This window comes from Miniopterus schreibersii (genome assembly GCF_964146895.1).
Source record: "Miniopterus schreibersii genome assembly, chromosome: 7".
Taxonomy (NCBI): Eukaryota; Metazoa; Chordata; class Mammalia; order Chiroptera; family Miniopteridae; genus Miniopterus; species Miniopterus schreibersii.
This window is the reverse complement of record NC_138108.1, coordinates 42,361,000-42,384,319: the sequence shown is the minus strand read 5'-3', so window position 1 is coordinate 42,384,319 and position 23,320 is coordinate 42,361,000. Positions and strand designations below refer to the sequence as shown.

At 34.9% G+C, this 23,320-nt stretch overlaps 1 protein-coding gene across 4 annotated transcripts in view; it reads left to right on the top strand.

Annotated features, from left to right (window-relative positions):
• The first annotated feature begins 5,910 nt into the window (after positions 1 to 5,910).
• DYNC1I2 (dynein cytoplasmic 1 intermediate chain 2) overlaps positions 5,911 to 23,320 on the top strand; it is a 50,584-nt gene continuing 33,174 nt past the window's right edge. For 2 of the 4 annotated variants that reach the window (XM_081142128.1, XM_081142126.1), the window contains exons 1-4: positions 5,911 to 6,089; positions 8,101 to 8,217; positions 12,537 to 12,654; positions 20,178 to 20,268. In XM_081142128.1, coding sequence (XP_080998254.1) covers positions 8,110 to 8,217; positions 12,537 to 12,654; positions 20,178 to 20,268 — 317 coding nt within the window. In that variant the 5' untranslated portion in view covers positions 5,911 to 6,089; positions 8,101 to 8,109. Of the gene's footprint in view, positions 6,333 to 8,100; positions 8,218 to 12,536; positions 12,655 to 20,177; positions 20,269 to 23,320 lie in introns of all 4 variants that reach the window. The other 2 variants (XM_081142125.1, XM_081142127.1) reach the window with 2 other exon arrangements.

Here is a 23,320-nt window from a genome sequence, read left to right as displayed (position 1 = left end):
TGCTAGGAAATATATTCTTTCCCTGGTAAAAAGTTCACAGGAACATGTATCTTAAATTTTATTACATTTCATTTACAAAGTTATAGTCAAAGGAGTGACATTTACAGCAGAATACTAAAAGTATAGTTACCAGAAAACTTCATCACAAACGCACCTACAACTTTCTTTCTCACAGCATAATTTCACCATGAACTTTGTAGGATGAGGAAGTATATCACAAGGTTTTCAACAGACTGTTATAAGTGTTAGAGTTGACTCCTTGGGAAAGACTTACTGGAGTCCCTTCAGTATTTTGAGATGCCTGGATTACTGGGTAACAACACATTTCTAACCCTTTCACATTCCTTCCTTTTCCTGTTTGGGTGTGTGATAGATCTTTCTGGTGGTTTGTATGTTTGCTTATTTTTAAGTGCCACAATTTAATATGTTACTTTTTCTTAACTTCTTAATTGAATATAACATATATACAGTAAAGGGGACCCTTCTTAAGGGTAGAATTTTAAACAAATTATATAAATCTGTAAATTTACACAATTTTACCATGTACAGTTGTACAATGAAATTTTTGCAGACTATCTAAACTTGCGTAAACCAGACCCAGATCAAGATATGGAACATTGCCAGCACCCCAGACACTTTCCCATGTCCCTTTCCAGTCAATATCCTTGTACCTCAATAGCAACTCTTCTGTCTTTTATCATTAGATTAGATTTGCCTGCTTTAAGATTTCATATAAATAAAATCCTGCAATATGTTTAATATATTACTCCAAATATTTTAAATATTTGAGTTCAAGTGTAATTCTAGATATAAGTTTGTTCAGCAAATGCAGATTTTATCTGTTTCTATCCTCTCTTACAAACCACTCTGAGAAGATTTAAATGCAAATTCCCCCAACCATATCAGCTAAAACAAAACAAAAAAAACCTTCAGCACTAATGCTCACTATAGCTCCTCAATCCTTCCAATTTAAGTAGTAGGATTGACATAGTGGTTTGAGTTAAGTACTATCTGCAGCATTGACCTTACCTCAATCATTAGTCTTTCTAATCAGTGCTTATAATGTGTGTTTTTTAATGTTAAAAATGAAACAAAACAAAAGCCTGCTTTTTCTAGTTACACATTTATATATTTTTTTAAAAAAATTCAGGCAAGCCACAGGAGAAAGTCTTCCTTTTACCGTAGATCCTAAGACATCTAACCCTCCTCTCTAGAGACATTCATTATTACTCACTTCTTGGGTGTCCTTGAAAAAATAGTATACACATGTATATGTTTCTCCTTTTTTTGCACAAATGAAATCATTCTATGGAAATTATTCTGTACCTTAATTTTTTCAGTTTTAAATTATATTGAAGGTCATTTGCCATCAGCATACGGAGAACTACCATGCTGATTTTAATGGCTTTATAGTACTGCATCCGATGGCTGTAACTTTATTTACTTAATCAGATTTTAGGATTTGAAAAATAGGTGTGCATCCTATTTAGCCAGCAATTCTTTAACCACAGGAGAAATTTTAGGATACTAAGAGATAGAAACTAGTTAAAGGGTCTCATATATACTTTATTCCCTATTAAGCAGATGGAAATTCCAAACAATATCTATATCTTTCCCACACCCCTTTCAGCTCCTTGCCTGAAAGCATGAGTCCCCAGTCCCTGGAGCCCAGAGCTGACATAGTTCCTGTGTGAGCAGAGTCAAATAATAGAAGAGGGGTTGCCTATAACCTGAGAGGAGTTGCCAATGAAGGGAAGAGATATCCCAACCTTTCTAAAAAGCAGTAGGTACAAGATGGACGTTTCCTCCTTAAGATCAGGAACAAGGCAAGGGTGCTTTCTGTCCTCACTTTTGTTCAGCATTGTACTGGAAATTCTAGCCAGAGAATTTAGGCAAGAAAAGAATAGAACAGGCATTACGATTAGACAAAAAGAAGTAAAACTATCTCTATTCACAGGTGACATTATCTTATATACAGAAAATCCTAAAGAATCTCCCCTAAAAGCTGTTAGAACAAATAAATGAATCCAGCAAAGTTTCAGGATACAAGATGAGCACACAAAATTCTGGGTTTTTTATGCACTAGCAAAGAACAACCCTAAAAGGATATTGAGAAACCAATCACATTGACAGTAGCATCAAAAATAATAAAATATTACGTGAAATTGAGCCAAAGAGAGCACGACTTGTACACTGAAAACCAATGAGATATATACATTTGGTTTCCTTCTTTCATATATATAGATATGAAAGGAGTTCTACTGAAAGAAATTAAAGAACTAAATAAATGGAAAGATATTCCATGATCATAGATCGAAAGACTTAATAGTGTTAAGATGCAATACTCCCTCAAGTGATCTACTGATTCAATACAATCCCATCAAAAACTCCAATGGCCTTTTTTTTGCAGAAATAGAAATATCCATCCTAAAATTTATATGGAATTTCAAGGGACTCCAAATAGACAAAACAATTTTGAAAAAGAAGAACAAAGTTAGAGGTCTCACACTTTCTGATTTCAAAACTTACTGCAAAGCAAAGGTAATCAAAATACTCCGTCACTCCAAAACGTTCACTTACGCCCCCGTGGCGGTCACTCTCTCCATCCCAGTCCCAGGGAGCCACTGGTTTGCCTTTTGGCCTTGTAGTTCTGCCGTGTCTAGGACTTCATAGAGGTGCCATCATGCAATATGTAGTCATTTACGTCTGGCTTCTTTCACTTAGTGTGATGTTTTCAAGATTCAGTCATGCTGTCATATATTTGAGGAGTTCATGCCCCTCTGTTGCTGAGTAGTATTCCATTGTATGGGTACATTGCAATCTATTTATTCACCAGTTGGTAGGCATTTGGCTTATTTAAGGTGTTTATCTTTGTCATTGTGGTTTTATTGTTTTTAAATTTTAGTTTCATTCTGCTGTGTCAAGTTCTAGATTTCATCTATCCCATTTGCAACTCTCTGGAATTCTTGAATTTGTGGAGTGGCGATTTTCACCCGTTGTGGAAAACTGTCTTTTCAGAGACTGCCTCTGCCCTATTCTCTCTCCCCTTCCCTTCTAGAACTTTGTTAGATGCTCTTTAGACCTTCTCCTCCTATCCTCTATGTTTCTAAATCTTTCTTACATATTATATTTTTGTCTCTGTACCTCCTTTTAAATAATTTCTTTAGTACTACCTTCTACAAAAACAAATTTTCTCTTTTCAACCTGCCCCTAATATTTCTAGGACTCTGGAAAGAGCACAAGTGGAAGGCCGCATACTATATATAGATATATTTAAAAGTTAGAAACCAAGCTAGCAAAGAAGTAAATAAAATGTATTCCACCCTCCTATCTTGATGAAGACCAGGTTTGAATTTAAAATTCTTGGATATCTAGAGCTATGGCGCATAGTACATTGGCACAGAGAGAGCTTACTCCCAGCTGCAAGCCCCAAACCCCTCTCTTTCTATCCTTGGCTCCCCATCACACTGCGAGGCACATTTAGACAGCCAACCTACACATCCAAATTCCATCCATAATCAGACCCATGAGAGCCGCTCCTGAAGGCACAGTCTACCCTCAGGAGGAGAGACCTGGGGAAGAGGTCTGCTTAAGGAGCTGGAAGCAGGCTTGGGACCATTTGAGCTGGGAATTTCAGGGTCTGTGGTGCCAGGAGTATGATCTAGAAGGGGGTATATAGACTCCATGCAACTGGTCATATTCTTAGCCATGCAGATTCCTTGTGGCTGGATAAAGGCCAGAGCAGACTCCAAAGTACAGGGCCTAAGGCTGGGTCCAAGGGCAATATTATGCTGTTCTCTTTAGCTACGTTAAACCTATCCGTTGAGTTTTTTTTTTTTTTTCATGTACTATATTATTAATGTGTGGATGTTCTAGTTGATTCTTTTAACAATCTACCATTTTAGTCATATTTTCTATTCCTTTTTAATTTTTTTTAACATAATAAATATGTTAACCATATTTATTTTATATTCTGTGTCTGATGATCCCAATATCTGAAGTCTCTGTGAATCTTATTCTGCTATCTGTTGTTCTGGTTGGTTGGCTCTTGCTTTCAGTGCCTTCTTTCTCTGTGTGTTTTGTGATTTTTGAGCTAATATTTCTTGAAATTTATCTATGTGAAATTCCTCAAAGCCTGGAATAAGGATGAGTTCCTACAAAAAATACTGCTTCTCCTAGGCACCTGAGTATAAAACAAGCCTGGGGCAACTTTAAATCAAATTTCCAGTCCATGTTTTTATAAACCATCCAGAGGTACACATTTTGGCTCTTACATATAGCACGCACCACCATTCCTGGCACATAATCAACAATCATTTTTTCAAAGTAATAAATGAAAACTAAATGTTAGGAAAGAAGAAAACAGAAAGGTAGTACAGGCACACCTTGTTTATTGCACTTTCTTTTATTGCACTTCACAGATGTTGCAATTTTTATAAATTGAAGACAAGACTCTCCACCAGTAAAAAAGATTAGGACTTGCTTTATTGTGATAGTCACTGTATTGTGATGGTCTGGAACTGAACCTGCAATATTTCTATGATATACTTGTATAGTTATAAAATAGCTCTTTGAAATTTTAGGTTATGGGGAAAAGTCTTGAAATTTGAAAATTTTTCTTTCTCAAATTAATTTCTGAGATATTTATCTTATATATTAGACCCAGGCCCAAGGACTTACAATTTGAATCCTAAAGGTTAATCCCAGACTTGTCCTTCTAGAATATAAGAAAAACATTGCTTTGATATTAGCTTTAATTCTTGCCAAATAATGCTGTAAATTATTTAAATAAAATTTTAAGTACTGTGTATCAACCCATAAATTTCTGGCAAATTCATATTCCAATAATTTTTGCTTCCTTTGTATATTAAAAAACCTACCAACTATGGAAACCATTTTTGCTTGGTTTAGATTTCAATAGCATAAAATGCTTTCTTTTAAAAATTTTGTTGAAAGAAAGCCAAAATGCTATCTATTATGCTGCAGCAAAGTAAAGGAGAATTATATGCTATGCTGATTAATATATTCTTATTTATTTTATAATTATTGTTTTTTGCAATAGTAATAATTTTATTTGTAGCCCCAAATGAATAGTCAGTCCATGTGTATAGGATGAAATTTAAGAGGAAATAGAGGAATTAGAAATTTTTATTGTTAATTTTCAAAACTGTAACACTGAAACTAAGCAAGTTTATACCATAAATACTAGTAAAAACTGAGTAAGATTTAAAAGTGTTTTTTAAAATATGATTTTATTGATTTCAGAGAGAATACGGGCGACAAGAGAGAGAGAAACATCAATACGAGAGAAGCGTGGTCGGCTGCCTTCTGCACACTCACTGCTGGGGTAGAGCCTGAAACGGCGGCACGCGCCCTGACAGGGAATCGAACCAGGGACCTCCTGGGGTCTGGGACCATGCCCGACCAACTGAGCCACACTGGCTGCGCTTCAGGTAGCTTCCTAATTAAAGACAGTTCTCCCAGTTTTTGACAGAATGGGGTTACAGTACATTTTCAAAATTTAGATTTTGTACTTTAAATGTTGCCTAAGACTCCACATGAAACCTGTATAAGGCACTTTTTCCCCTAAAACTGGTATATATACCCTAAAAAGTGTTCTACACCAAAATGTGCAGTACAATATATAGATTCACCACTGGAAACCCTTCTTAAAAGTCAGCCAATGTTGAGTCAAAGATCTTAAGCTATAATGTATAATATTGTGAGCACCGATCAACGGACAGAATACGTTAAGTAGAAGGGCTGGAAGCTCCTCATGGGAGTTTTGAAGGAAGAAGGCCTCGAAGTGCGGAAACCGCAAGAGTAGGAAACATTACATGTCCCAGCATACTTTTCGACTACCATCGACCACAACTCCCACAATGCATTGCTCGTCGCACGCAAGTTTCCTTTGGAGCTGGGGCTTGTAGTTTTCCGCGGTCTTGTCTCGCCGTAAGGCCAGGGCGGTGGTTGCCTGTCCAGTCCGAGGCTATTAGCCGTATCTTCCAGTTTTTGGCAAAGCGGAAACACTTTGGGCTTCTGGACCGACTGGCTTCTTGGTCTCATCTCTTGGCTTCCGCTTTACACAGGTAAATCGTGGAGAGGCTACCATTCCCCACTGCAGGTCTCCGCTGCCTCTTTCTGGGAGCGAACTCGTTCCGATGAAGCCATTTGTCCCTAAGCCCTCGCCGTAGCAGCCGCCGCCCATCCCTCTTTGTGTGCTTCGAGTAGTCGCGGAGCCAGTGGCGGCGACAATTGGTGTGGGTGAAGCAGAGGGACGTTTTCGGGAAGTTGCAGGCGGGCGGATTCTTCCCCATCCCGCCACCTGACAGGTTGGTTGACTGTCCTTCCCGCAAGGCCCTCACGTCTGCTGTGCTCACGCCGGCACTCAAAGGGCGGCTTGGGGGTTCCTGCAGACATCGCCGCCTGGGCCGGGGCGGAGAGGCGGGGAGGGCCAGCTGCGGTGACTCAGGACGGCTGGGCGGGCGAGTCCACTTCCTTAGACTCTGACCCTCCCGACGTGGCTCCAAGAGCCTCGAGGCTCGTCCAGCGCCCACTGGCCCCCTCCTCCGGGGCACTGTCCTGGACCGCGCCCTCTTGGCCGTGACCCCAGGGGAGAAATGACTCCTTTTCACCTTGCTCCGTTTTATAAGTAAAAGTCATTATTGCTTTAGTTGACAGCGGTTTCCCTCACCGTTTGTGTGTTGGAAAGTACCCAAACGTAGAGGCTAGCACAGAACTCCAGAGACATTCGCCTCCTGCGAGTTTTAAGAAAGTGACGGTGTTTAGTCACTGAGGCTCAGGCTTCTGGGACGGTGAGTTGGCCCGTCAGCTGCATGTAGTTAAGCCGGTTTGACTTTGGCTGAAAACATATATTTACTGTAGCTAAGTATATTTGATAGTAAGTGATGGTTATTTTTCCATTTTGCTTGTCCAAAATACTACTATTACATTGCCCTTTTAGAATTTACAGGAATGTTGTGTTTGCGCATTGTTTTTATCAAATTTCTAGGAATGAATGCAAAACTCTGGTAATACATTTGATCTGTATCGTTTAATCTAAGTTAAGCTTCATAATGTCAAGCCATGTCCTCTGTTTGAAGAGCCAGAGATATTGGCGAGGATGTGGAGAAAAGTAGTGCACTGCTGGTGGAAATGCAGACTGGTGCAGCCACTATGGAAAACAGTATGGAGTTTCCTCAAAAAATTAAACATGGAACTGCCTTTTGACCCAGTGATCCCAGTTCGAGGAATACATCCTAAGAAACCCGAAACACCGATCAGAAAGAACTTATGCACACGCAGTGCAGTTTACAATAGCTAAGATCTGGAAACAGCCCAAGTGCCCATCAGCAGATGAGTGGATAAAAAAGCTATGGTACATTTACACACATGGAATACTACGCAGCTGTAAAAAAGAAGGACCTCTTACCCCTTGGGGCAGTATGGATGGAACTGCAGAGTATTATGCTAAACGAAATAAGCCAGTCAGAGAAAGACAAGTATCCCATGATCTCACTCATATGTGGACTATAATGAGCAAAATAAACTGATGAACAAAATAGATCCAGAGACATAGAAGCATGGAAGACTGAGGAATCTCAGAGGGAAGGCAGGGGGTTGGGGAGTGGGTGGGGAGAGATTAATCAAAGAACATATAGGCATATATATATATAACCCAGGGACACAGACAATAGTATGGGGAAGGCCTGGGGGGGGCAGGGCAGGCAGATGCGGGGTGGAGGGGATCATTGGGGAGGGAAGGGGGACATCTGTAATACTTTCAATAATAAAGATAAATTTTTTTAAAAAGCCAGAGATACTGTGTTAAATTTGGACATGTGAACATTAAAGAGATATGTGCTAGTTACTATGCTTAACTCTGAATAATATTCCTTATATACATTAGTTTATAATGTTTTTCAAGTCCAAGAAATTGATATGCTTCCATTATTTTAAAATTAGAGTTATATGTTCTTTTTAGATAGCATTGAACTACATTGCCTCTTGAGACATTTCTCTCCTTGAAGACAAATTTCTTAAAAGAATGCTGCTTTTACCAATGTAACGATTATTGTATATGATTATATGCTTCTTAAGGTCACAAACATGTCGGACAAAAGTGAACTAAAGGCAGAGTTGGAACGTAAGAAGCAGCGGTTGGCCCAAATCAGAGAGGAAAAGAAGAGAAAAGAAGAAGAAAGGAAAAAAAAGGAAGTATGTATGATTTTAAAAAATAAACTTAATATAAAATAATTGGATTTTATTTCAAGTGCTTATACCTTTATGTAAAGCTTCAGAATCATTACAAAAAAAAAAAAAAAAATCCAGCAGTTGTGACTGCAAAGTATAGCACTATAGGTGAATATTACTTTAAAGAAACCAAGTATGACCAACAAAATTCACTGCATACAATTGCATGAGTAATAGTTGTCTAGTTGATATAGGCATTTGAGGTGTACAGTAGTCTCTTCTTATCTGCAAGGGATAGAGTCCAAGACCCCCCAGTGGATGCCGGGAACCACAGATAGTACCAAAAATGACAAAATTGACCAGCTAAAATATGATTTTCTTTTTACTAAATAAAAATATTTCATGTAGATTGATGCATTTTTAGTATTTGATTTATAAAAGTTCAACTTACATATTTAGTTTTCTAGGAATATGTTTATTATATAAAGTAAGGGGCATGTGCTCATAAAACATGGCATATACAGTATATCATAACTTAGTTTGGATTTTGAATTTATCTGAAAATTTATTAGTCTAAACTGCTAATAATTTGTCAAGATAGTATTAATGGCAAAGAGAAATCAGAGTACTTAATTGATCAGGGGATTTGTTTTTATCTCCTTTATCATGAGTTAGTCATTGAAATATTTTTACCGAGTTATGGGTTTGATAAAGGTGGACCAGGAACTTGTCTTCTGATTTTTGACATCTCTGTTTAACCATGTATGGCAAATATACATTGACCCTGAGCTGGAGATATTTTACTTGCTCCTGTATTGAAATGTACATTTATGTCTATGGGAGCTCTTTGGATAAATTTATATACTTTCACCACAGATATGTTTTAAATGGCCAGTGTAAGAAAATTTGTCCTAAGTGTGACATTCGTACCAAGGTTTTCTATGTGATAGCCTAAACCAGGGGTGGGGAATGTCTATCACTGGGGCTGTATACGGACCTCGGTCATTTGGTCTGGCCCTGCCAAGGCCTCACCAAAGAGAAGCAGTTCCAACCATCACATTAGGGAAGAGTTAATTAAATGTTTGACAAAATATAGCAGACTAATTTTTAAGTTGATAATTTTGTATGGCCCGGGAATGATGTTATGAATATCCTGATGGCAGAAAAAAGGTTCCCCACCCCTGGCCTAAACAATAGCCAAAACTTACAGGAACCTCTTAGGGGAAAAAATTAAAATAGAAGTAGAAAAATAAAAGATATGATTTCTATGTGGCATTGCAATGATGCTGTGAAGGCCTGTAATTGAAGAATTTTCTAGTGTGTTCTGAACCTTTCTGTGATACATTATTATAAGAAGGTCGGAGCTTTCTGTTAGCTGTTTCATTAAAAGCTACGTGGTAGAAGCATGAGTCATACTGGCAAAGCCATTACAAAGTAGTATCTATAGCTTTAAGCCCTTCAGTCCTGGGAGCAAATTTGTTTTTTTTCTAAGGATGGTCATAAGTGGCCTCTAAGGAATATCTATTACATGATTTATGTATATAATTTAAAGTTTGTAAAACATTACAAGAGATAATAGTATTAAACCATGAGTCTACTAATATATTGTGTTATATAAGTAAAGTGTCAACTTGATAATACAGCCTGTTTGGCTATTTTGATGAAATTTTTGATGAATTTTTTAAGTTAAAATGGTATCATAGACTATTATGACTAACAAAATTCACTGCAGACTATTGTATGAGTAATAGTTGTCTAGTCAAAATAGGCATTTGAGGTATACAGTAGGCTTTTCTTATCTGCGAGGGATAGGGTCCAAGACTCCTAGTGTGTGCCTGAAATCGCAGACAGTACCAAACCCTATAAATTCTATGTTTTTTCCTATACATACATACCTATGATAAAATTCAATTTCTAAATTAGGCATAGACGAGATTAACAACAATAATTGATACACTCAGGCACCACTTACTAATGTTACTATATTCTGAGAAATTTGTCGTTAGGCAATTTCATCCTTGTGTAAATATCATAGGTATAATACTTACACAAACCTAGATGGTATAGCCTACTGCCCACCTCAGCAATATGGTATAGCCTATTGCTCCTGGCCACAAGCCTATAGAGCATGTTACTGTACAAAACAAAACGACATCAAATTAGCACAGTACATACTTAGAAATACATGGTAAACAAGAGATGTATGAAGGCTGCTGCCAGTGTAACATTCATGCTGTTTTATAGTAAACTTGTTTTTTATAAGTAGAAATAGTACACTCTAAAATAATGATAAAAAGTATATAAACCAGTAAGTCATTTATTATTATCAAGTATTATGTACTATACATAATTATATACACTGTACTTTTATATGACTGATAACACAGTAGTTTTATTTACATCAGCATCACCACAAACACATGCTTAATGCATTACAGTATAACATCACTAGGAGGTAGGAATTTTTCAGCTCCATTATAATCTTGTGGGACCAATGTTGTGTATCTGGTTCATTGATGACAGAAACCTGCAGCACATGACTATGATAAAATAGAACAATTATAATAATATATTGCAATAAAAGTTATGTGAATGTGTTATCTCAGCAGACTAGCACAGATTTCTTTTTCCTTCTTTATGGATAGAATATTCGTTCTTACCACAGATCTTAGCAACCTCAGCATACAATTGTTTTTCTTTCTTTATTAAGTTGAGAACTTCCACCCTTTCACTTAAAGGATATACTTTATGGCTATTCTTTGGCATATCCGAATTGCCAGCATCACTACTTTTGTGCTTTGAGACATTATTAAATAAAAAAAGGGTTTCTTGAACACAAACACTTCAACACCATGACAGTCCATTTGATAACTGAGACAGTAACTAATTGACTTATAGGCAATTAGCATGTATACACACACACACGCACGCACACAGGACAAAGGGATGATTCACATCCCAGGCTGGATGGAGTGTGATATTTTATCGTGCTAATCAGAATGGCATGCAATTTAAAACTTATGAATTATTCATTTCTAGAATTTTCCACTTAATATTTTCAGAACAAGGTTAACCACAGGTAACTGAAACCACAGAAAGTGAAACCATGGATAAATGGACAGAACTGCATATATAGAACTTTTCCCTTGAAGGCTTAAATTTCACTTGAAATATTTTGGATGATCTGAGAGTATTGAGGCTTATCTAGTTTAACTGAAAGATTTTATTAAAACTACAAATGTCTAAAATAAAAGTTGGCAAAAGTTTAATTAAAGAAATGTTTTGAACTATGCAAAAGTGAATTTTTCCAAACCTAACCACATGTTTTATCGTAAAATAACACCTATAATTTTTTTTTTTTTTAATCTTCACCCGAGGATATTTTTTCCATTGCTTTTCAGAGTGGGAGAGAGAGAAACATTGATGTGAGAGAGACACATCAATCGGTTGCCTCCGACATGCACCATGACCAGGGCCAGGGATTGAGCCTGCAACTAAGGTATGTGCCCTTGGCCCAAATTGAACCCGGGACCCTTCAGTCTGTGGGCTGCCGCTCTAACTACTGAGCAAAACTAGCCAGGGCTAACACATATAATTTTAAAAAATTTTAAAAAGCTTTCTCCAGATGCAGTTTTTACAAACATCTTTACATAAAGTTGCATGAATACAAGGAAAGCTTCATAACAGAAATTTGAGGTACTCATACTTTTTTCAAAAAATCAAATTATCCATTTAGTTAAAATTTGTTTTATTTTTTTTACTTTTTAAAAATATATCTTTATTGATTTCAGAGAGAGGAAGGAGAGGGAGAGATAGAAACATCAATGATGAGAGTCATCATGGGTTGACTGCCTCCTTCACTCCCCCAACCGGGGATTGAGCCCGCAACCCAGGCAGGTGCCCTGACCGGGAATTGAACCATCATGATCTCCTGGATCCTACGTCGACACTGAACCACTGAGCCATGCCCAGCCGGGCTTGTTTCCTTTTAAATAACTTCATCTTATTTTTTTTTCATAGCGTTGTGATATTTATATCTAAGCTTTTGTGCCACTGGGGGAGATTTTCGCAATTCCTAACTGTGGATAGAAATGTAATACTGTAGATAATTAGAAGTTGACTGTACTTTTAGAATTTATCTGTTAGGAAAACTTTTGTGGGAGCTCTTTGATTGCATATAAAAATGAATCAATTTAGTACATATGATTTGGAGATTACTTACTAGAACTCTACTCAGAATAATTCTCATTTAATGAGTACAATGTGTATTCAAAATACATTTTTTGAAAAGAGAAATGCTGTGTACCATATGTAAACTTAAGTTTTTAACTTAAAAAATTTAGACTGATCAGAAGAAGGAAGCAGTTGCTCCTGTGCAAGAAGAATCAGATCTTGAAAAAAAAAGGAGAGAAGCTGAAGCATTGCTTCAAAGCATGGGGCTAACTCCAGAATCCCCCATTGGTAAGGATAAGAATATATCCATTTATAAGAGACATATATTCTATTCAGCTCAGATGTATCTGAGATGAGTGAGTTGACAATATGTTTTGCATATTTTTTTTATTCATGTATCTTAAAAATTACTGATCTTATCATTTATTTGGAATTGTCTTTTTTCAGATGTGCTAATACATAGTTATTTTATTTGTTCAAGAGAGCTTCAGGTTAATTATGTTTATTAACATATATGAACCACCAATTTACTTTTCTTGTTAAATCAGTAATTAATTTCAACAAACATTTGTTGAACACATTTTCTGTGCCATACTGTATAAAGTTTAAAGATGACTGTGATTCCTGATTTTAACTCTATATACCTTTCTGTAGGTCAATCAAACTTCTAAAGGTATATTAGTATTCAAAAGTATAAGAGTGGAAGGAAAAGCTTATAGCCTTCTGCTCTCAGTGCTAATAAGGGAAATAATATTAATACATTATTTTGGCAGTGATCTGACTTAGTCTCATTCTTTTTCTCTGTTACTCATTTTGATAGCAGTGCTAGACCAAAAAGCTGAAATAATAGAGGTACTGAGGACAATCTAATTATATATCAGGAAGCATTAAAATAATTTTGAGCTGGGTGCTTTTACATAGTATTTTAGTTTGACATGGCCGTTGTCCTTTAGGGACCTAAAATTTCAGGGTTAGCTTGTGGACTAATTTCATCTAGTCCAGGGAACGAATACCAGAGATAGTAACTGCTGTATATGTTGCAAAACTACAACAAAATTGTCCTGAGAGCTGATATTTCTAAAAGGTTTAAAGATGAAGAAGCTGGTTCCTCTCCTGGTCTGCTTCATTGTTATTTCTTTCAGCTCATTTCCCTTTTCCTTATTGGTAGAGTATTAAGATTGAAATACATCAGTGTTTATATCTTTATTTAATAAGCTTGTGTTGCATATTGCAGTTTTAAAAATAAATGAATCAGAACACTGTTTTCTTGTTTAAAAAATACCAAGTTCCTTGTTAGTTGTATAGTTTTTGAATAATCATTTTTTCTGAGCCTTTGGCTTTTCTCTGTCTCCTGTAGGATTTTTTTTCCTTTTCTGTTCTTTTTAAGACATCAGTTTCACTGAATTCGCCTGCTCGTACTTCTTAATTTATGGCCCACCTCCATCATCAATTCTTGAAAGATCATTCTTTAGTTGTGTGCATATGTGTGTTTGTGTGTATTTCTCCCTATACCCCATCTTTAGTTTCATTCCTCTTCCCAGTCTTGCATTAAGTACTTTTGCATTTTTAACATACATACTTTTGTCTGTCCTACATGTGTTTACATTTTTCAAGTTTTCACATATTTATGTGTGTATGTGTTTTATATACATACATGGCATTGTACTGTATGTCTCATTCTTTTATAAAGGGGAGCTTTTCCTTCATAAATAGGTCTGTTTGGTTACTCTGACTGCATTTTCACTTTAATTACTAATAGTCACCTCCAAGGAGTGGCAAAGAAGGGGGTTGTGTGTGTGTGTGTGTGTGTGTGTGTGTGTGTTTTAAAAATAGATTAGCTAATATTTTATTTAGGATTTTTGTGTATATACTCATAAGTGAAATTGACCTGTAATATTCTTGTACTGTCTATGTTCAGTCGCCATTCTGGTTATCATTTAAAATAAATTGGACAGCTTTCCCTTTTGCTGTTTTGTGGAACAACTTGTAAAAGAGAGATATTATCTGTTTCTTAAAAACTTGATTAAATAGAACTGCAAAGCTGCCTGGGATTATTACTTTTTCCCCAAGGGGTAATAGACAACAGGTTTTTTTGTTTTGTTTTTTACTGTTTCAAGTTTTTTTATGGTTATAGTCTATTTAAGTTTTTTATTTCTTCTTGTATCAGTTTTTTTTTAAAAAACAAAAACACAGTAATAAACGTTTATTATCTCGTACAGTTTCTGCCAGTCAGGAATTTAATAGTTGCTTAGCCGAGTGATTCTGGCTCAGGGTCTCTTATGGGGTTGAACTCAAGATGTTAGTCAGAGTTGTAGTCATCTGAAGTCTTGACTGGGGCCAGAGGATTTGCTTCCATGATGGCTCACTGCCATGTCTGGCAGGTTGGTATTGGCTGTTGCGGGGAGGGGAGGACAGGGGGCTGAGTTCCTCTCCATGTAGGCCACTCCACAGAACTACTTGAGTATCCTTGCATCATGTCAGCTGGGTTCTCCCAAACTGAGCAATCTAAGAGAGAAAGAGAGCCAGGAGGAAGCTGTCCTTTTTTTGACTTACCCTCGGAAGTCCCACAGCGTCATTGCTGCGACATTCTGCCCATTGGAAGAGAGTCACTAAGTCTAGCCCACATTCACATAGAATTTGTGGATATTCTTTAAAACCACCAAAATATTTACATAAACTCATAGGTCTCTTCATATTTTGAGATGAAAATATGCTTTGTTTTCCTTTAAATATATTAATATGATGATTTATATCAGTATGTTTTCTAATATAAAAGCATATTTACATTCTGGAATAAACCCAGCCTAGTTATGAGACACTATTTTTCTTATACATTGCTAGATTGTTTGCTAGTATTTTATTTAGGAATTCTTCATCTATGCTCGTAAGACTCATACTTTTTTTTTCCTTTTACTATATCTTGTCTGGTTTTATTATAATGGTTATACTAGCCTCATTAAATGAGTTGTGTGGTTTTCCACCTTTTGTTCTCTGATGAATGCCTAAAAATCTTTCTAGTATTTACTTAAAATCAGGCCAGAAGACTACGGGATACAGATGTAGGCAGTGGCTGTCAAACCTTTTTGACAGTAACCCACAATAAAAAATACATTTTGTGTCATGACCCAGGGTGAATACTTATTTTTCTTTTCAATACAGAATAAATTTATTAAGTATATTTTATTGTAAAATATAAGAACACTGCTAGGATACTCAAGAAGATTTATTTTAAATATAAACCTATTAGTTTCTTAAAATGGACTTTTTTTTTTACTCTGCTAAAGAGAATTTGTTTTTGTTTTTTTTAAAAAAATGATAGAGCTAATAAACCTCTTAGCTTCTCTTCACTGATAGATTATTTATTTGGTCATTTGACTGCTTTTTGTCAGAGGTCCTTGAGGGTAAGGATAACATTTTATGCCTGGTGCCCAGCACAGGCTAGACACTTAAATGCTTGTTCATTTGTTATTAGGTCATATGTCTTTATAACTGGTAAGGCCAAATAAAAGCCATTCTGCTTTAAAAGCAACAGCAAAATCTTACTGTTTAAATTTTAGGAAAATGCATAGTGGAAATTTCCACTATGGCTCTTTTTAAAAAACCTAAATTTAAGTGATAAGTCTTAAGAAAGTTAATTTTAGACACAGCATTCCAGACATATTGTATCAAATATGGAGTTCTTAAACATTGATGGTCGAAAAATTAAAGTGAATCCCTTTTTGTGTATGTAACTACTGTTTTAACCATCTTGTAAAGAGATGAAAACATTGTGAATTACTCTGTAGCCTGAGTCTGTATCAATTGGATAGGGTAAATTGATTAATGTGATAGTTTATTATCTAGATTTTCTTTTATTAAGAAGAAACAAAAGAAATTTGCTAGTCAAGATAAGTATTGCTTCATTTTTTCCCCTTTTGTAATTTTTGAATATTTTAAATATGATTTTTAGATAGAATGCTTTCCATGTGCCAAGTCATTTTTTCAAGTGATTTTAGTCTAATTTTAATAGTTTCTTACAGAATTTTAATTCTATAAAATTTTATTTTTAATTTCTTTTAAAAAATTTATCTGATGCTCTGAATTATATAGAAGAGAAAGAAGGAAAGGAAACATTTAGGGGAGAATAATGGAGGATAAACTTTATTATCAGGAGAAGGGGCCACAGAAAAGGGAGAAATTAATAGTTTTCAGAGATTTAAGGTTAAAAGCAACAGCTTTCAAGACAAAAAGAGTAAGGTATGAAGAAGTTAGTTATTAATATTCCAGGCTAGGATCATTTGTGTCCACAAGGGGGCATAATTGTAACAAAGGCTGTGTTTGAATACTAAGTATCCTAGAAGAGACCTCACAATTTCAGGTTATCTCAGAAGCTCACTCCTTCCATATCACTGTCTTCTACCAACACTTCCATTCCCTGCATTTATTTTCCTTGACTGTCCACCTTTCTAGGTCCTTCTTTCTGGAAAAGCCCCTTCTTGCCAGAAGCTTTCTTCCACTTGAAAAATAATTGGGCTGTGCAGCATCCTTTATCTCTGAGACTTCTGTGTGGTTCTCAGTGGTTGACTCAAATTTCATTCTAATTCTGAATCTAGGTACATTCCCGGGTCCTTTGTGCTTTAAGAATATTCTAGTTGTTACTTCACAGGCCAAAAGGCAGCAATGTTAATTTTATATCCCTAGAAGGCCAAAATCTAAGCTGGTGGGAAAGGCCTTCTTGATTGGCTTTTTGCCCTAGAGAATGAGTCACAGCTTTTCAGTATTACATGATCAGTGAATGCTATGGTGTAGATTTGTTTTTCAGTTTACTTCATATTTCTCCATCGTTTCTCAAAGAAGGAAATAGGTCTCTTTGCTCTAAACTTCTAAGAAGTTTAAATTCATTTACACTGTTTTATATACAGAACAGTGTAGTAAGGTGATCTGATTGAATCACTGTTGTTATTAAGCAAATCATGTATTATTAATAACATATTATTTTCAAAGCTGATTGGACTCTTAACCCAGCTTTAAAAATGAATTCTAGAATTGAGTCTTTTCGGAGATTTGGCAGGTAATTAATTGTTCAGTGTGGTGTTTTTTTAAATCTCCATAAAGGCATGCTTTTGTTTGTTCTTAGGGATCATTTGTTGGAGTTTGGGAGTGTGGTGGCATTGACTTATTCTGCAATTACTGTATTCTTTGATTTTTCTAGACTAATTGGGTTAAAATATGGTAGTCATCAAATAAAGCTACCGTTCCCTTTTTTTACCTATTAACCATCTTCCTTTTTCAATAATAGTAACTTCCCTTTTTTAGGTTTGTTCCTTCTTGTAGTATACATTATTTATTATTGAGGATGAATTTGGTAGATCAGAAAATAACTCTGAGTCCTTAATAAGTCCTTTTCATCATCCGGCTTGGAAACTTTTTTTTCCCCCCCAGAAAGAATATAGTTTTGGGGTGGAGATTTTTATCTAATTACAAATTTGAAGTTGTGATTTATTTTGCTTCTGGCTGAGAAACTAATAATTTGGTAGCATCACCCCTATGATATATTTTTTATTTCTGAAACTTTCATTTCAGAATTGGCTGTTAGTGTATTTATGTATGTATGTATAATTACTATTTAATATATTTCCATAAAGAATTTGAGGTTATATATATGTGTGTGTGTGTGTGTGTGTGTGTGTGTGTATTTTAACATAGTCTTAACCAAGAAAGGTAATGTTGAACTGTTGAATGGAGTCATTGATATTTGAAGTCACTAGAAACGGGGAAAAATCATATTACACTGGAAAAAAATTTTATAGTTCATCACAAATAATTAAATGGAGAGGAATATTGCTATTTTTCTCCAACCTTTCTAATAGGTTACTTAGAAAAATTATTTTTCTAAGCATGAAGTTAAGTATGTAATTTAAAGAACACAAAATTTCTCCTTTGAAAACCTTTACTATGAAAACATTTTGTTGCCCCATTATGATTTAATAAACATGTATTTGTGCTTATAGTGGTAAACCACTGTTAGATATTGCTCTTTATTCCTGTCCCTTTGGATCTTAATCTAAGGGAAGCCTTATAGTGAGAGGTGGACAAAAAGATGAGGAAATGTAACATAAGAGAAGTTAAAGGATATTAACGTTGTTTTATTTCAGATACAAGTTATTTTTAGCTACTTTGAGTTATACATACAACACCTAGCACAGTGCCATCTGCATGTGAACTATAGGGTGTCCCCCAAAAATGTATACACACACTTGTAATAATTATAAAGGCAGTATTTATTAAAATACATTTCATTTTCAAAATGGAGCTATCAGCTGTTAAAGTATGCATACATTTTTTTGGAGACACCCAGTATATGAAGGCAATTTAGTTTTATCATTGTTTCTGAGAGATTTAATCACAAAATTAGAAACATTTTATTATGTTTTCATAATCCTTTGGAATTTAAGTAATAATCACTATCTCAGAAAAAATTCTAGCTATGATTTTTCTTCTTCTAATCTTACTGGTTTACTGATAGAATTTGCCACTGAAGAAATAGGATGATCAGTTGTGCACTTATGTTTAAGATGTAATTCATCGTACTAAACCTGTACCTTTCGTTAGGTTAGCAACACTGTTTCTACTGCAGCATGTATAAACATTTAAACATATTTTTAAGAGTTCAGTGAATGGGACTATTCCAAACACAAGCTTTTAATTAAATACATTTCTTTAGTTCCTATATAACTGGGAACTTCCCTGCTTTTCAGTAGACTAGTAAAAGAAGGACTTGCAGCTCAACATAAAATGTATTAGTCACTTAATATTGTGCATTGAAAAATTATTTTAAAAAGATACTTGGGATTGGGGACAATTATGGTAAAATTTAACCAGAAGATGGCAGTGATGATCCTCCTATACTCCCTGCAATGGTAATCAAAAAGTTTTACAAATGTAATAGCATGAAATGTGCACGCTCAACTGTTGTTATATAGTGTTATAAGTGACAGTTTAGGGGAAAGCATTTGCTGTTTGTTGTATATACTATGAAAAATGTGTATTTTTCTATAAGAAGGGATTAAGAATATTTTGGGTGTCTGTATCTTTGTCTGTACACTTCAGTTTTTTCTGAATACTGGGGTAAGGAAGTTACCATAAGTCTTGCCTTGTCTAAGTTGCATGCATCACTTTATGTTATGCATCATGTATAGAGGGCATGCTGTTTTATGGCCTGTTTGCACTTTCCACCCAAATTGCTGGAAACTAATGGACATTTTAAAGGAGCCGTTCCTTTAATCATTTCTATAAATTGGCCTTTATTTTTTGATGGGAAGAAAATTAAATTTAAGACATTTTTTAAAGAAAAAAATGTTAGGCAAAAATTAACATTTAAAAATAAATCTCAGAAAACCAGAGAGCTCATGACTTTTGAAGCATATTTTAGAGTTTTGGTTTTGACAGAAATTATAAATATTATTTGTTACCTGGTGATCTTAAAAGTGAGAAATTAGAAAGGGGAGAAGGAATGCTCTCCTTTGAAAATTAGTGCCTGCATTTGGTGTTGACTGAGACAAAGATGCATCCTTTTATAACCTTGCTCTTTTTAAATATAAAGCCCAAATGCATTTGCCCGAGAAGCTGCCTGACTCGTCAGCATGCATCGTTAACTTTGTCTTTCTCCTCTTCTTTCTGCTGTCATTTTCATTCATGTGTTTTTGTTTTTTGGTTTGCCATTATTTTTTCTTTTTTGTTAATTACTTCATGTTAAATTACTTTTGAAACGTCATAAGCTGAGCAGCCTCTCCGTGTAGTAACAGCGGATACCTGTCTGTTTCACTATTTAGTCCCTCCTCCTATGTCTCCATCTTCCAAGTCTGTGAGCACACCGAGTGAAGCTGGAAGCCAAGACTCTGGAGATGGCGCAGTGGGATCTAGGTACAGTAATTTTCTTTTAATATTTTAAGGATAGGGTGCATTTAGTGCCCAGATACTGTCAGTGTTTTAGGGGGTCTCTAAATAGTTACGTTGAGTTAGTCTTAATATTTTGAAATCTAAATGGCACAGAAATTGTTTGTTGCAAATTGGGGAAATTTTTTTCTTTACAATTTTAACTGTCACACTTGATTAATTTAGTATTGAATAGTTAACTGATTTTACGCTAATTATTTTATATTAAAATAGAGTTGTTAATTTATATGAATGTTTTCTGTTTAAGCACACTTGATATTGGTTAATATGTGACTGTTTGGGGTATAAATAGTGTAAAACCTCCCTGTTGTGCTTAATTCCCCATTTAGTAATTGAAAATCTCAATAATATAGTTAAAAAGCCTAATTCTGTTCTATTAATTCACTAGTTCTGATTAAGATAGAGAATAGTAATGCATAAAATACCAATAAGGAGTGACTGCTAAGGAAACATTAAGTTTTTCACTGCCTTGAGGGCATCATGCTAAGTAAAATAATTCAAAGAAAGACAAATATTGTATAATCTCACTTATATGTGGAATCTTAAAAAATAAATTTGCTCATAGAACAGATTGGTGGTTGCCAGAGATGGGGGGCAGGAGATGGGCAAAATGGGTGAAGGGGAGTCAAAAGGCACAAACTTCCAATAAAGTAAGTCCTGGGGATGTGATGTGCAGTGTGGTGACTATAGTTAATAATGCTGTATTGTGTATTTGAAAGTTGCTAAGAGAATAGACCTTTAAAGGTCTTATCACAAGAAAAATAAATTTAACTATGTATGGTGATGATGTTAACTAGATGTATTGTGATCATTTCACTATATATACAAATATGGAATCATTATGTTGTATACCTGAAACTAACAAAATGTTATATGTCAATTATACCTCAATGAAAAAAGAAAAGAATGTTTACTTCCAAGTTTTCCTGAATTTGCATCTTCCTGTGAAACTGTATTTGTTTGTTTTAGGATCCTGCAACTTGTTGGGTCTTGCTTTTCAAAAGTTCAGTAAGATTTCAGCTTCTTTCCAAAAATTGTGTTGAGAAAAGTATTATTACTTCTCTCTCTCTCTCTCTCTCTCTCTCTCTCTCTCTCTCTCACACACACACACACACACACACACACAATAATAGCAAGTCTTCCATTGCACTTTTTGACTTCTTGTGACAGCTGAAATGAGATTAAACATAGGTAGTTAAAATCTTTATTTAGAATCCTTCTTTTGGGCCAGTAAGTTAAATGTCCGTCTCAGAAAAATCTCTTAATACACCTTTTTTTTTTGTTTGTTTTAAATAAGAAACAAACTGAGAAGTTTTTATCTTCTTTGTGCCTGAGCCCCTCTGATTGAAGTTACAGAGATGTAATGAGTATCTAAAAACAGGCAAGAAAAAAGAGTGAGGAAGAGAGCTAGATAATCCATAAGTGTAGTACTTACTATTCCTGAATAATCAGGTTATCATTAATAATTAGAAGGCACAAAAGGTTCAGTTTGAATTTGAGATGGCTTTCCAAAACAGTTCTGTATGTAGAACCAAAATTTCAAATCTAAGCAATACTGTCATTGGAGGTAAATGACATAACTCTTATCATTTAAGACAAATCAAAGTTTTCTTTTTAGAAATACTATTTCCTTATACAATAGTATGTATTATAGATTATTTAGTCTAAGTTTATCTTTAAGGCTAAATTAATTTTTTTAATATTCATACTTCTGTGTTTTTATACAAATATGTTAGTATTTTTTTTTTGGCCAATAAGCAAGTGCTATTTTCAGGTGAAGGGTTTTTTTTTTCTTCCTTTTGCAACATTACCATAGTAAAAATATTTCCCAAAATAAAAAATAATTATATTTATTAAATTTCTTTATTTGATATTATACATTACTTTAATGTATATAATATACTATATTCATTACAAATTCAGTTTTCTTGATTTTGAATAGGAGTAGAAAGGTTATTTTAATGCAACATCAGCAAGTTTGCTTTCAAAAGTAGTATGTAACATCTGTTTGGTTTTTAAAATTAATATGAATTAAAACATATCCCCATCAGTTTCATTGGGAAACCTAGAGATTATTAGAGACCTATTTGAATATTGTAAATTGGTACAAGGAGTAAATATTATTAAAAAAAATATTTATTTGTATATACAGGGTGGGGCAAAAGTAGGTTTACAGTTGTGAATATGCAAAGGATTTATTCTTGTATTATTTATTTATTATTGTATTATTTTCCATATGAACAACTGTAAGCCTACTTTTGCCGCACTCTGTAGAATACATAACCACTGAATTGCCAATTTAATGTTAAGTACTATAGATTACCACAGAAAAGAAAGTGTTCCTGACTCTTTCCATCATGGAACCTACATTCTAGTGATTACATCATTAATTTATGGGAGAAGATATTCACAAATGATATATTGATAAGGGTTTAATACCTAAAATATATAAAGAACTCATAAACTCAGCATCAAAAAACAATCTAGCTAAAAAATGGGCAGAGGACCTGAATAGACACAGATGCAGATGGCCAACTGACACATGAAAACATGCTCAACATCACTAATCATCATGGAAATGCAAATCAAAACCACAGTGAGGTGTCACCTCACAGAAAGACAATAAATAATAAGTACTGGTGAGGATGTGTAGAAAAGGGAGCTCTTGTGCACTGTTGGTAGGATTGCAAATTGGTGCAGCCACTATGGAAAACAGTATGTAGGTTCCTCAGAAAACTAAAAATAGAATTACTATGTGATCCAGGAACTTCACTCCTACGTATCTCTCTGAAGACAGTGAAAACATTAATTTGAATATGCACCCTTATTATCATTGCAGCATTGTTCACAATAGCCAAGATATGGAATCAGCATAATTGTTCATGGATAGATGGTAAAGGAGACATGGTATACATACATAAAGAATGAGGTCTTACCACTTGTGCCAACGTGGGTGGACTTAGAGGGTCTTAGGCTAAATAAAATAAGTCAGGCAAAGAAAAGACAAAATGGTTTCACT